Consider the following 14,203-nt stretch of genomic DNA (forward strand, 5'->3'; position numbering starts at 1 on the left):
TCCGGCGCTCCTCTCCAGAGGCTGATGCGCATGCGCCCCTTCACCTGGGGCGATCGGATCATTCCCTGTCTCTGCCCGCAGAGGCTCTCCCTTTTGCGCATGCGTGCTGGGGATCGAGCCGGGCGCGCGGGGAGCTTGCGGCCTGTGAGTGACTGGGGGAGCGGGGCGCGCGCTGGCCCCCGGCCATGCGCAGAGGGAGGATGGGGGGAGACCCGGACTCCTGGGTTCATCGAGTGGCCTTGGGCCAGCGCCCGCTGCCCGCCCCGGCGGTGGTGGATCCGCCCCGGGAGGGGCCCGTTCCCTGCGCCACGCGGGGCAGCCAGAGCCGCCCGTCCCGGCCGCGGGCCGCTCTCCGGGCGCCCTGCCGGGCTGGGTCGGGGAACCCAGCGAGTGCGGGGCGCTGCAGCGTCGGGAACGCTGCCCGGCGTGCCTGGCTGTAGGCAGCCTTGGGGCGGGCCATGGCCGCCTGCTGCTACACCCGGGTGCTGCCGGCTTGGTGCACAGCAGGGGGCTTCGAGGGGCAGATGGTCCTCACCAGATGTCCTAAAACCTTTCTCGTTTCCCAGCCTAGGCCGCCCCAGAGCCTTGCTGCATCTTCCTCTGCGCATCGCCCAGTTTTCTTGTTTGCTGTAGGTGCAGGGTCGCTATAGATCGGGGGAGGCCGTTATTTTTTGTCAGGGTCCAAATTTCCAGACTCCAGGGGAAAAATTAAAAAAAAATAAGTAAATGAAAAGATTTCAGGGTCTGTTCAAAAGTGTCTGGTGGTCCAGATATGGCCTGCAGTCCACCTATTGACTGTCCCTGCATGGTCTTCTAGCCTGCAGTGCTTCTATATCATCATGCCAACTTTTCCCAACCTAGTGCTAGAAATTTCCCAAATCTGGTGAAAAATTCCCAAATAAAGTTTTTTACAGTGCTTCTATATCCTGGGAAATTTCCCAAAACCTGGGAATTTGTGAGTAAAATGTTTCAACTTGTTTTACTCACAAATTCCCAGATTCTGGGAAAATTCCCAGGATATAGAAGCAGTGCTAGCCTGTCCCCTGTAAGCACAGAGTCTCTGTTTTTCTTTCCTGTCTCAATAGAATGTTCACAAAAGTAAACTACTAAACTCTGCAGCCTCTCTGTTACACCTGGCATGGCCCTTCCTTGTAACCTTTCTGGTGCTCAAGGGACACTTAATTCAGGTTTACACAGGACTTGGTGAGGCCATCCTGGTTATTCTTTTGTATTATACTAGTGCCCCAACCAAAACCGGGGGCCATTATTTTAGTACTGTACAGACATAGTAACAGACAATCCCTGCCTCAATAAGCTTACAGTATAACTAGAGGAGTCAGACAATGGATATGTCTATGCCAGACCCTTTCAGAAAGTCTGGTTTGGATATACCATGTGTATTACAATTTACAAAATTTGTTATTGAGAGCATAAGAACAGCCATACTGGGTCTGACCAGTGGGCCATCTAGCCCAGTATCCTGTCTTCTGACAATGGCCAATGCCAGATGTTTCGGAGGGGATGAACAGAAGAGGGAATCATCAAGTGATCTGTCCCTGGTCCCCCATTCCCAGCTTCTGGCAAACAGAGGCTAGGGACTCTTAAGGATCAACAAATGGCAACATTTCTCAACTGGTGTGACCATCAGGAAAATTATTGAAAATGTTATTGCAGTCTAATGCAAAGAAAATCTTGCTCCCCCACTCCTGGACCCTGAAAGATATGCCAGTATACCTCCCTCCCCAAACATTGTTTATGTTTAGTCTTCTAAGGATCAATGCATTTTTACTCTTACAGTAAATAAATAATAGGGGTTGTAAACAAACACCTCCGTCCCCTCCCCCCCAAGGGGCCACCAACCTGAAAGCGTGAGAAACATTGGCCTCAGGTAATTCATAGAATCATAGGACTGGATCTAGACCATCCCTGACAGGTGTTTGTTTAACCTACTCTTAAAAATTGCCAATGATGGAGGTTCCACAACCTTCTTAGGCAATTTATTCGTGTGCTTAACCACCCTGACAGGAAGTTTTTCCTAATCATAGAATATTAGAGTTGGAAGAGAGCTCAGGAGGTCATCTAGTGCAATCCCCTGCTCAAAGCAGGCCAACACCAACTAAGTCATCCCAGCCAGGGCTTTGTCAAGCTGGGCCTTAAAAACCTCTAAGGATGGAGATTCCACCACCCATTCCAGTGCTTCACCACCCTCCTAGTGAAATAGTGTTTCCTAATATCCAGCCTACACCTCCCCCACTGCAACCTGAGATCATTGCTCCTTATTCTTTCATCTGCCACCACTAAGAACTGTCGAGCTTCATCCTCTTTGGAACCCCCCTTTAGGGAGTTGAAGGCTGCTATCAAATCCTTCCCTCACTCTTATCTTCTTCAGACTAATTAACCCCAGTTCCGTCAGCCTCTCCTTGTAAGTCATGTGCCCCAGTCCCCTAATCATTGTCATTGCTCTCTGCTGGACTCTCTCCAATTTGTCCACATCCCTTCTGTAGTGGAGGGGACCAGAACTGCATGCAATACTCCAGGTGTGGCCTCACCAATGCCAAATAGAGGGGAATAATCACTTCCTTCAATCTGCTGGCAATGCTCCTACTAATACAGCCCAATATGCTGTTGGCCTTCTTGGCAATGAGGGAACACTGCTGACTCATATCTAGCTTCTCGTCCAACCTAAACCACCCTTGCTGCAATTTAAGTCCATTGCTTCTTGTCCTAGCCTCACAGGTTAAGGAGAACAATTTTTCTTCCTCCTCCTTGTAACAACCTTTGGGATATGCAGAGTTAATTAAGTTGATTAGCACCCTGGTTAGCTTAACCTGGGTGTGAGCAGCCACAATGCAAAGCCATACAAAAGTTACTGTGTCCTCCCTACTGCTGCACTCACCTGGGTGTATCACTAGGACTTCCAGGGCCATGCCACATGGTTCTTTGTGCTGTAGTATGCTGAGCCTGTCTGATTCTGTCCCAGTGGATTGTGGGAGAACTTGTCCTTTGGAGGGAACTGTGGGAAGGCATCAGAGGACTATCAGTGCTCAAATGAGTTGGTCCTCCCTGCAGAGTGGGTAAGCTACCAGCCTGAATGAAAATAGAACCAAGATTCTTACTCATACTTCCAGCTGTGCCAGCTAGCCTGGGTTGAAAGCACCACGAAACTTTGGGAGACGGGATTCTGCATGTTGATAGGAGGGGATTGGGCAGCACCCATGTAAATGCTTGGGCCAACTGCAGTGAAGACATACCCGTAGGCAGTTAATGCAAGGTGGTAAATGCCTAGTGAAGACAAGCACAAAGAGTCTAAGGTAGAGGTGGGCAAACCGGCCTGCAGGCCACATCCGGCCCACGGAACCATCCTGCCCAGCCCAGGAGGCTAACCCCCAGCCCCTCCCCTCCCCTCCCCTGCAGAGTCACGCTGCCGCATGGGCAGCGCTCTGGGTGGCAGAGCTGTGCGCTCCTGCCGAGCAGAGCAGCAGTGTATCTGGCTCCGGCTGTTATGGCAGCCAGACATTCTGCTCTGCATGCTATGCTCAGCATGGTAAGTGGGACGGGGCATTGTATAGGGTGAGGGGCCCTGAGGGGTAGTCAGGGGACAGGGAGCAGGGGGCAGTTGAATGAGGTGGAAGTGGGGGGGAGGTCAGGGGATGGGGAATTGGGGGGGGGTTGGATAGGTGTGGGGTCGCAGGGGGCCTGTCAGGGGGTTGGGGTGTGGATGGGATTGAGGCAGCCAGGGGACTGGGAGCAAGGGGGTTGGTTAGGGGGTGGAGTCCCAGGAGGCGGTCAGGGGACAAGGAGCAGGGGGGATTGGATGGGTCAGGGGTTCTGAGGGGGGCAGTCAGGGGGTGGGAAATGGGAGGGAGCAGATAGGGGATGGGGGCCAGGCTGTTTGGGGAGGCACAGCCTTCCCTACCCGGCCCTCCATCCAGTTTTGCAACCCCAGTGTGGCTCTCAGGCCAAAAAGTTTGCCCACCCCTGGTCTAAGGTGAAATGGACAAAGACAAAAAGGAGACCGGTGGCACCTTAAAGACTAACAGATTTATTTGGGCATAAGCTTTCGTGGGTAAAAAACCGCTTCTTCAGATGCATCTGAAGAAGTGGTTTTTAGTCTTTAAGGTGCCACCGTTCTCCTTGTTTTTGTGGATACAGACTAACATGGCTACCCCCTGATACTGGACAAAGATAGTTTTACATCAAGATACCTATTTCTCAGTAAAATCCCAGTGGAGACAAAGCACAGATAACTTTTACCTTGATGTAGCCAGTAGAGGTCAGCCCTGTGCCCCTACCTGGGTTTGACCTCAACTGGTTACCTTAGGGTAAAAACTAGCCTGGTCTGCACCAAGATTTGATATTAAGACAGCTGACTCAGTTAGCTATCTCAGGGCAAACACCGCCACACCCCCTCCTTTTTTTTTTTTTTTTTTTTTTGCTGTGAAGACAGGTCAGTGGATAACAGGTCAGTGGTAGAACTGGGAATAGACCCAGTCTTCTGACTTCCTGTTTATTGTCCTGTCCACTAGACCTCACTAATCTTTAAAAGAGAGAAGTTTATTTTGAGATTTGAGGTGTATATACGGGCATGTGCATGCTCTGTGAGGACTAGAAAGCAAAATCCAGTATGCAAACTAATCCAAACATTAACTTGCATATTCCAAAAGATTTGAGTGGGAATTTTATTAGGAAAAAGTTTTCAGGCATCTGTAGCACTAAAAAGAAAGTCCTGAATCTCAATTTGGAACACTATTTCTTTATTTTTTTCCTGGTTAATTATGATCCTAACAACCAATTCCAAATTTTTGTGATTCACTTGGAAACTATGCAAAAGTAGAATTGTTCCTTCTCAAAACACAGGTATAATGAGTTTCTATTATTGCCTTGAACCAATAAATACCCTGGTTAATAACCAGTCCTATTCATAAAACTTGATTTCTAGAAGAATAAAGTCCCTCTGTGAGAGTTTTGGCCTCTATAGTCTGTCATTAATGTAAAACCAATTATGCCTTTGTAATGAATATCTCCGGTGTTTTTAACACACACAAGCTCTTAATCACATCTCTCTTTCTGAGGAAAACTCTGAATCGGTTGAGCTCCTGTAGCTCACAGTTGGCTCTTGTAGAGAACCTTGGCAGACATTCTATAAATAAACCCATACACTGCTGCTGCAGGTTCAGACATCTGCATTGTGCATCTTGAGTTCATTGCCTTCGTTTTAATGATGAACAAAGAACTCATCTAAAATCTGTGCATACTAGTGCCCAGAATTTGACTTTTTTTTCAGTCTCAGTTTGAGAGAATGGTCAGGCTAGACCCTGCGAAACTGATTATTAACATAAGATTACTACAGTTGAGAGTGAGTAAAGATGTTTTTCCTTGTCTTTCTGTTTTGTGCATTTAACAGCAATTTTGTGCTTAGTTGGTTTCAGTGTTTGCCCTTTCACCTAGCAACATGGGACAGGAAAAAGAAAAGTTATAAATAGGAAAATGTGACTGTGAAACTACAAACATTCCCAGGGGATTTGGAAGCAGGTAGTTAACTCAGACAGACTAGATTTCAAGTTAATTATGTCCCTTAAAAGTGGATGTTCTGTCCTCTTGTTTTAAAAGTTTCTTTTAATCCTATAGTGACCTAATGTGCCATTAGTAAACACTTTTGCAGAGTGCTCTCCAATCTGTATCTGAGTGCTTCTGTCACTTGAATTGAGCTATAGAAATGTATGTAGTAATAATGGTTACTGTCTAGACAGAGTACCTCTGCAATGAGCATTAAGGTTTTATCATAGAAAATAGAGTTGAGAGGAGGTGGTCTTGCAACACGTCACTAAAGTGGAAAAAAAAGCCACCTTTCCTATTGGCAGACTCACAAATAAAATTAAGAGAATTTGAAGACTCAAGTCTTGTTTCCCACGTGGTTTGAGTCCTGAAGAAGGTACTCAGCAACTTGTGGATTGTTCAGCTCCCTTTGGGAGTAAGCACACATGGTCACTGCTCTTTTAGTGGTAAGACAGCCTCAGATCATATTAGTTAAATGAGGCAGCCCATGTGTGTTAGATAAAATATTCCGGGTTGTCCACTTTGTTTGGTGGAGTGGAATATTCCAGAACTGTAATGTATTTGCTTCTGTTGGAAAACACTTACATTTACAAGATTAATAAAACACATCTTTATTCCGTAGTGGAGAGGGGGTAAGGTAAGCTGAGAGTTTTAATACAGCACTTGGAAATGGTACAGTGCATAAATATCCTTCAGTGGTTTGTGACCAATGAATGGTTCTTATTCCTGTGCAGTATTTGAGCTTTGTGTAAGTCCGCTGAAGGCCTGTTGAAGTGGGGAGAATGCTGCAATACACTTGAGAATGGAATGTTTACTGCAGTGTGTTAGTGCACATTCAGACTGAATCAGGAGACTAGGATTTGGGTCACTTGGGTGAGCGAATATTTGATTAACTTTTTTTTTTTCTTTCTAAAACTTATTCCGAACAAAAAATTGCGTTTGAGGCTGCAGCATACCTGGTCAGGTTGGGTGTCAGGTGGGTAAAAGTGCTTCAAGGTCCTGGGTTTACAGACTTGGACCCTCTCAATATTAAATAAAAGTCATTTGCTAGAGTTAGCTGCAGCCGTGTGACCTAAATTAGAAAGGACAGATTTAACATGTAGTCATCGTTTAAGTGCGCTAGACATATTGTTGTGTTGCAGTGCCGCGATCATTTCTGTGACTAGAAGCACCTCTTGTCATAAAACTCTATACTGTATGAAATTGGCTTTTGGTTTGATGGCTATCTATAGTCTTAGTTTTGGGCAGTGGGCATGATGAAGATGGTACAAATGTTAGTCTACATGAAAACTAGCCTCTTCTGTACTAGCATGAACGAGTCAACAATCAGAAGAACGTTAATATTTAACTATTAAACAGTAATATTCTCTTGCCTTTCTCAGATATTATAAAGCACCCTCATGTGCTGATTGGGCAATAGCACCCACAGGTGAGTGGCCCTTGGAAGTGCCCAAAGAAACAATGATTGCATTGTATAAGGCTTCAGAGGGGCTGGGAAGAGCCTCTTACAAACACACCATAATGCACCGAAACATGGACAGAAATGACCCTGGAAAGCAAACTTAAGAAGAAAATTAAGTTAATTTGTTATTCACATGGTTGCGGTTGCTTCTGTAATAGAATGTGCCAAATGCTTTCTCCTCCTCTCTGGTCCACTTTGAAGATTTGCCAGTGTGTGGTAACAGCTCTCTGGAGCGTTGAAGTGTTCTGTGCTGCAACCGGTGGGATGGATTCTAGTGCTTTATAATGACTGCTAAACCAGCATTAAACCAGGCTTTTAATACTTAGCATTCACATTCCGCCATACAGACATTAAAAAATTAATCTGCCCCTTGGAGTTAAGCTGGAGATACTAAGGCAGAGAGGATAAATGACTTCTTAAAGGCTACCAAGAGTATATTGGAGCTGAGTCTACACTTGGGAGTGTCTGGCACCCAGTACAGTAGACCAGAAAACGGCTTACCTATTGGGCTATTGCTGCCAGTGGTCTACATTTTCAATTCCTTGGGAAGTTTGGAAATGCTGATGTTAGTCATACAAATTGAAGATCTGATTTACTGTTCATACTGTATTAAGTGCAAAGTGTGTTTCACTGCATGAGCTGAATTGTGGGAGGCATTTCAACTCAAAGGGAAAGTTAAGACTAGCAGAATGTGTTGGGGAAGAAGGGATGGAAGAGTTTCTCATCATTGTTATAAAGATGCAATACTGATCACACATAGTTCTTGAACACTGTCCACTTTAACAGGGCAGAGGCTGTCTTGGGTCAGTGGCTGTGTAATCTCATGCCACACAGAGGATTCAGGGTTAGAAACATCTGAGGGCTCAGTGTTTTCCAGGAGTTCACCACCGATGACAATTTGTGGGAGAAGGGGGGCAATTTATGGTGGGGCAGGCTGGTGGAGCACCTTAGTCTTCCCAATGTTGAGGGAAAGTCGCAGGCTATGATAGGCACCTGAGAAAAGATCTAGGGTGGATTGCAAATCCGCCTCAGTGTGCACGAGGATCGCACATTTGTCAGCATACTGAAGGTCAATAACAACAATCCTAGTGACCTTAGTTTTAGATTGAAGACACCACAGGTTGAAGAGCTCGCCGTCCATGCAATACTCAATCCCAATTCCAGACGAAAGGTCACGAATAAGAATCAAGCTCCTAGCAAGATAGATGGAAGAAAGGTTTGGGGCAATAACCCTGCTTAACGCCAGTCATGGTAAGACCTGCAGAGGAAACGCTACAAGGACACCCTGAAAGTATATCTTAAGAAGGGAGGCATTGACCCCACGAATAGGGAAGAGCTGGCTGCCAATAGACTGCTATAGCATAGCATCATACATCAAGCCTCAGCCCGTTTTGAAGAGAATCGCCTTGCTCAAGAGGCCAAGAAACAGCAGCGGAGGAAGGAAAGGGTACAGCATCCTGGCCAGCAGCTGTGCTGTCTCCAAGCAACCACCTGTCATAGATATATGAAAAAAACTGTAGAGCACTGATTGACTCCTCAGCCATCTGATGTCTCATCAATGACTTTTTTTCCCCTTGGCATCCTTGTATGGAAAGAGAGCGGTTGCTGACAGATAGCAGATTTAGAGTTTAAGTAGACAGTATGGTACGGGAAAGGGACAGACAAGCACTGATATTTCTCATTGATGCCTTCTGTTGGAAAGATCCATGGCTTGCCTTAGACACAGGCTCTGGAGATAGTGAGAGTAACCTGCAAACACTCATGTATGTGCTTAGTTTTGCTTCCATTTGTAAAATTAAGCATATATAGGAGTGTTAGCAAAACTGAGGACAAAGTCTCTCTCTTCACTACAGGGAAAGTTGTGTGTGTTTAGGGTGAGGTAACTGAAGCTCTCTTGCTGTAAAATCGTAATGGAGTCAAGGCATAGGTAGTCTTACCCTTCGTGTAGCTAGGCAAAATTACTATATCTCCCTGCCATAGCTGAGCTTGCCTGGCTGCATCAAAGTAAAATCTACAGAGTCTTATTCTTTCTAGTATTTCACAGCAAGATAATGTTAGCTCTCTTGCTTTAAAAACAACCTTTTGGGGCAGTGAAGATGATTGCCTTAGGAATAGTGGAAATACTGGTAATTTATTCCAGGATCTGTTATCGCCTCCTCCCTCCCCACCCCCAGGTTTGGTTTTGTTTTGTTTCTTTGCCACAAAGAATACCACACTTCCAATGTGGTAAGCCTCTTATTCAAAACCTGCCCACTTGATGGGGAGGCCACTTGCAGCACAGTTAAAAATACATGCTATACTGTGTGTGTGTTGGCGCAGAAGTGATGCAGCAGATTTTTTCAGATGGTCCTTAAAATGTGCCAGTATACAGAACATGGCCCCAAGGTTATCAGAACTGGCTAAAAGACAAGTGGCTACTGTATTTTAAGGGCTGCTTCAGGAAGAAGAGAGGCAGAAGGGAGCCTTGTTTGAAAGAGTCCTGTTATTCTGTATGGTCATAGATACAAAGGAATAGAAGCACCTAAAATATAGGCCAGAGAGAAAGTCAGGGAATCTAGTTTTGATAGTATTTTTGGTATCTGATAAATTCTTGCCCAAGTCTTTACAAAAGGCTATAATGAGGTTGGAATGCTGCAAAGACTTAAGAATAGCAATACTGTTGAAAGGTGTGGCTCCTGAAATAACTTCTTACATTGCAGGAGATAGTTTCCTGTGGGCACCGCAGGTGGGGAAATATTGTCTGAAATAGTATTGAGGTCTAGAAACAAGGTGAGGAATGCCCGCTGCTTGCTGAGATTTGGAACATCATCAGTGGCAGCTGGCGCTTCATTCCTTTCATGTTCTGTAGTGACTTGCTTCCTGTAATCCACAAACCCACAGATTTTATATTGAAACCCACGTTAAAGGAATCAGAATTTTTTGGGCCTTTTTTAGAGAGAATTTTAGTAGCTGTTAATGATTGAATAAAGTCTGTTACATAGTGACTACGTTCGCTCCATTCATGCCCACAATTCCCAAAATAATGGTTACGTGGCTTGCATTAAGAGGGAAAAGGCACTACAATGATCTGTTTCCCCTTAAGTAGAAAACTGCACTGCAGTGATATTGAACATACTGCCTATGCATTATGTCTGAGTTCTACTGACTGTCGGATTCAAATAAGGACTATTGGTCTGGTTTGTACAATGCTGAGGATGCTGTCAGCACTCAAGTAATGTATGCCCAGCAGTGCAATGTACTGTACATCCCAAATGTGTCTTTTAGGTTCCAGCCTATGATTTACCTCTTTTTAAAAATTGAAATCAGCTCTATCCAGTTTCCAGAATCCATAATTCTCTTGTTTCTCATGCAGGGCTTGTTACCAGAATCTCAATGGCTTTCTTGAGTAGGCGACTGGGCTTGCTGTTAACCCAAGTAAACAGAGCAGTCGAGCAGCGGCACTTCAGGTACTTTTCAAATACTGCGAGCCTGTTGTTATTTTTTTAACTGAGTGTTTTTTGTATTTAAAGGGACATTGTTAAGTAGCTCTAATACAAAATGTCGTCATTCTAATGTCATAAAAACAGTGGAAGAGAAAAATTGTCATTACAGTCCATGAAAAGCCATTCAAAAGATTACCTAAGCAATTCAAACACAACAGCGGTATGCTGGTGCCTGGCAATCAAGACGTGATAGTAGCTGCGAGCAGATCTTGTGCTTGTATGCTGAGTAGGTCTCAGAGTTTTCCTGTGCCCATCTGATTGCAAGATCAGGGCGTGGGAGCAGAAGGTAAAGCTGCTTTGTTGCTATTGCCAGCTGAGTAAAATGCAGAAAAGGTAACAAAATGCTCCATGTGCTGAAAAGTCAGTTACATGCTTAGAATTTTTCTAGTGTTAATTGTCTGGTATTTAGACCAAAAATAATTTAAAAAATTCTTTTCTTGTATCTTGACAGTGTCCATTTCATTGTTTTCTTTTAATTTAAAGTGCCTGTCCCTGCCTCTAGGCACTTATTCATTAACTTCACATACTGCAATGCATTGACTAGCCTTTAAGACCTTGATCCTGCAGTATGCTCTGTGTGGGTATGTGGAGCCACCAACACAGGTCTCATTGCAGGGTTGACTAGAGCCTAGTTTGCAGGGGGATTGGTGTTTTAAATTGACTCATTTATTAGTCATTCATGTCACACCCATCACTGTAGTATCTAGGCTCAGTATCTGAGGCAAATAAGGACAGTTTCCACATAAAAGGAGCTTAGTACCTCAGCTCTTTAGTACCATGGACTACATTTATATGGATATCTGGAATGAGGACCATGGACTACCACTTGCACTGGGGTAAATGTGATCAGAATTTGTCCTCAAGACTTTTAAAAGGATAGTGGCAAAGAAGGTGTTGATGGTAGATAACTGGGAAACTGAGAGGCTCTGGAGCCACATGGTGCTAACAATATGAGGCTGTACCCATTATATGGGGACCATCTTGTTGTTCTGTGTTTGTGCAGCACCGGGGCATAAACCCCCTGCCTCCTGGCACTCTTTAAAATGCCTGTGTCATAAATGTGTGCTGCACTTGATGAGCCAGGAAGTTTGTGCCACTCCTTGTGGGGGCCAAAGTTGTGTGCACATACTCTCCATCTTCAAGAAGGAATGACTGATCTAGATGTGGTGATTTAGTTACTGTATAGTTTATGCTCTATAAAACTAGAAAGAACCTGAGTGGATAGGCTGGCCTTTCATCCTGAAATGGTCATTGTGTAATTTGAGTGGTCATTGTGTAATTCACAAACAAACTAAGGGATTGATGTCTGCCAGCAGTCAGATCGTATGGGCCTAAGAGGCCTGGTTAAGTGGAAGGCACAGGGCCTTTGTTTGTAGTGGTGAGAGACGTTCCTAGACTTTGGCCAGGTGTCTTCTTTTGAATGGGGCCAATAAACCACTTCGAATCTGATATTTTAAAGACTAATAAAAAAAAGAACAAATGTATTTTAAAGTGATGTTCTACTTTGAAAAGCAACCATGTAAAAATGACCCCTTTCTGTACAGATCCGCCCTGCCCTCCCCGAGTGTATTCAGAATCAGATCTGCTGATTTAACAAACACATTTGTACTTCTTTTTATTCTCGTTAGTCCCAATATAGCTAAGAGACTCCAGCTCACACTCTGTTCCTTCTTTTGAATCGTGAAGAGAATTTCCTACTAAGTGACACCTGTGCACATTCGCAGAAGGCAGTGGGACTTCACAGGTGTCACTGAAGAGAGAATTTATTCTGCAGAACCTTTAGTACTAATGAGGACATGCAAGAAACAAAGAGCCCAGCTTGATTCTCAGATCCCTGGTGCTGTTTGTGGCACTGACAAAAAAAACCCCAAATCCTTTCATTTGTAAACTGAACACATTGCATCTGGAGGTGCTAAGGGGTGCAATAAACAGGAGGCTCCACATGGTCATGTTTTAAAGGCACATTTCAGAGTAGAGTGGCCCTTTTGACTCCCGGTTAACATGAATAATTTGTTTACATTTAGCAAATTGTATGTGAAGCCCAAAGTAGCACCTGACTTTCAAAGAACACTTTGCACGCAGTAGATGTGTCACCAGTATGGTATGTATTTCTCACTGACTCCTTATCACTGGGTCATGTGACAGCTTGATTCTGTGCTGGGCTTTGCCCTTGGTCCCCAAGGATTGTTTGAGAAGCTCTGTCTAGCATTCTTACTTCTCTTTTGCCAGCATCACTGGAGCATGCAGTGCGATACAGAAACTGACCCGCGTGCGAGTGGTGGACAACAGTGCCTTGGGGAACACGCCATACCATCGGCCGCCCAAATGCATCCATGTGTATAACAAGACTGGAGTTGGTAAAGTGGGGGATAAAATTCTCCTGGCTATCAAAGGAGAAAAGAAAAAGGCTTTAATTGTAGGTCACAGGATGCCTGGCCCTTGCATGACACCTAGATTTGATTCTAACAATGTGGTGCTCATCGAAGACAATGGAAACCCAACGGGGACTAGAATAAAAACCCCAATACCCTTGATCCTGCGGAAGCGCGAAGGAGAGTTCTCTAAAGTGTTGGCCATTGCCCAGCACTTAGTGTGAAGACTATGAAAGGTCTCAGGCTGTCCTGCTGCGTGATCTTTGAAAGAGTAAGTGTTCCATGTGGTTCAGCTTAACCTAGAAGAGGATCCAAGGAGAACTGAGGTTCATTGGGAGGCTTGTCTTCTACTCATGAATTAAGATCTATGGCCGAATAAAAGATTTTGAAGACACTGAGTATTTTTTTTTTTTTTAGATTGCTTTGGCAAAACCATCTGAAAGGATGTGATGCAGTTAGAAAATCATTTATACTGTTTTTTTACTCGTTTGCATTTTTCAGTTCTGGCAACTTGCATATTGAGAATGTGTTTTCTGATGTGTAACACACAAGTAAGTACAGTTCCTGCCCCCAAGATCTTGCAAGTCTAAATGACCCAGAAAAGACACAGGGGGAGACCCAGAGAAAAGTATATGATTGAAATGAAATGTTGGAGTGCTACGGGCAGTTAAGTTATGGGCTAGTCTCTGTGGACCTTGCAGAAAAAAGCAGGTCTTCAGGAGGGATTGTGATGAGGACAGCGTTAGGGGACTGCTCACATTGGTAGTGAGTAGTTGCTCCATGTTTGCGGGCACCCCAGAATAAGGTGAAGAGGTGAGAACTGGAGAGGAAACAAATGGGGGCATGAGGCAAAGTGATAAGATCTGAGATGCAAGCCAGGACTCAGGTGAGTAGGATCTTGTAGGGAAGGACAAGAAATGTATGTGTGAGCCAGAGGAAGGCTTTGGAAATAACTAGGCAGTTTCATTTTCTGGTTCTCTTCACTAGTTCTTGGGTTCAGGTCGCAAACACTGCTGGGCAAGGCTTATATTCAGTCTGTTTCTTGAGTGTGTTTCAACCTAATATTTTTCATTTTTTTTTAAAACTTAACCTAAAGGTTGAGTTTAAATTAGACCCAGTCTCTTTTAGAAAACTTCCCTTTAAAGCCTTTCAAGTTCCTTTTTGCACCTCCACACTTTCTGCTTTCCAGGTCCTCAGCCTTGTGGCGAACAGAAGAGAAGACTCTAACTCTAGCTTAAACTGAGGGCAGTTTCTCCAGCTCATTTGATAGCAGTCTCCTTCCAAACAAACCCCTCCCTGCTTTGAGGGGACATTTATGTCATTCTTCAGTG

The 14,203-nt window shown here is 44.7% G+C and overlaps 1 protein-coding gene across 5 annotated transcripts; it reads left to right on the forward strand.

The window, feature by feature from the left end:
- The first annotated feature begins 47 nt into the window (after positions 1 to 47).
- Positions 48 to 13,266, forward strand: MRPL14 (mitochondrial ribosomal protein L14). Of its 5 annotated transcripts, none has more exons than XM_050950062.1 (4): positions 48 to 148; positions 6,939 to 6,985; positions 10,371 to 10,464; positions 12,730 to 13,266. In XM_050950062.1, exons 3-4 carry the CDS (start codon positions 10,391 to 10,393, stop codon positions 13,094 to 13,096), a joined length of 441 nt encoding a protein of 146 aa, XP_050806019.1. In that variant the 5' UTR covers positions 48 to 148; positions 6,939 to 6,985; positions 10,371 to 10,390; the 3' UTR covers positions 13,097 to 13,266. The 5 variants fall into 5 exon arrangements, with proteins under 5 accessions (XP_050806019.1, XP_050806015.1, XP_050806016.1 ...); XM_050950060.1 differs by lacking the exon at positions 48 to 148 and adding an exon at positions 6,298 to 6,429; XM_050950058.1 differs by lacking the exon at positions 6,939 to 6,985 and having other exon boundaries at positions 70 to 148.
- The last annotated feature ends 937 nt before the right edge of the window (positions 13,267 to 14,203 follow it).

The sequence above is a fragment of the Gopherus flavomarginatus genome, chromosome 4 (genome assembly GCF_025201925.1).
Source record: "Gopherus flavomarginatus isolate rGopFla2 chromosome 4, rGopFla2.mat.asm, whole genome shotgun sequence".
Lineage (NCBI taxonomy): Eukaryota > Metazoa > Chordata > Testudines > Testudinidae > Gopherus > Gopherus flavomarginatus.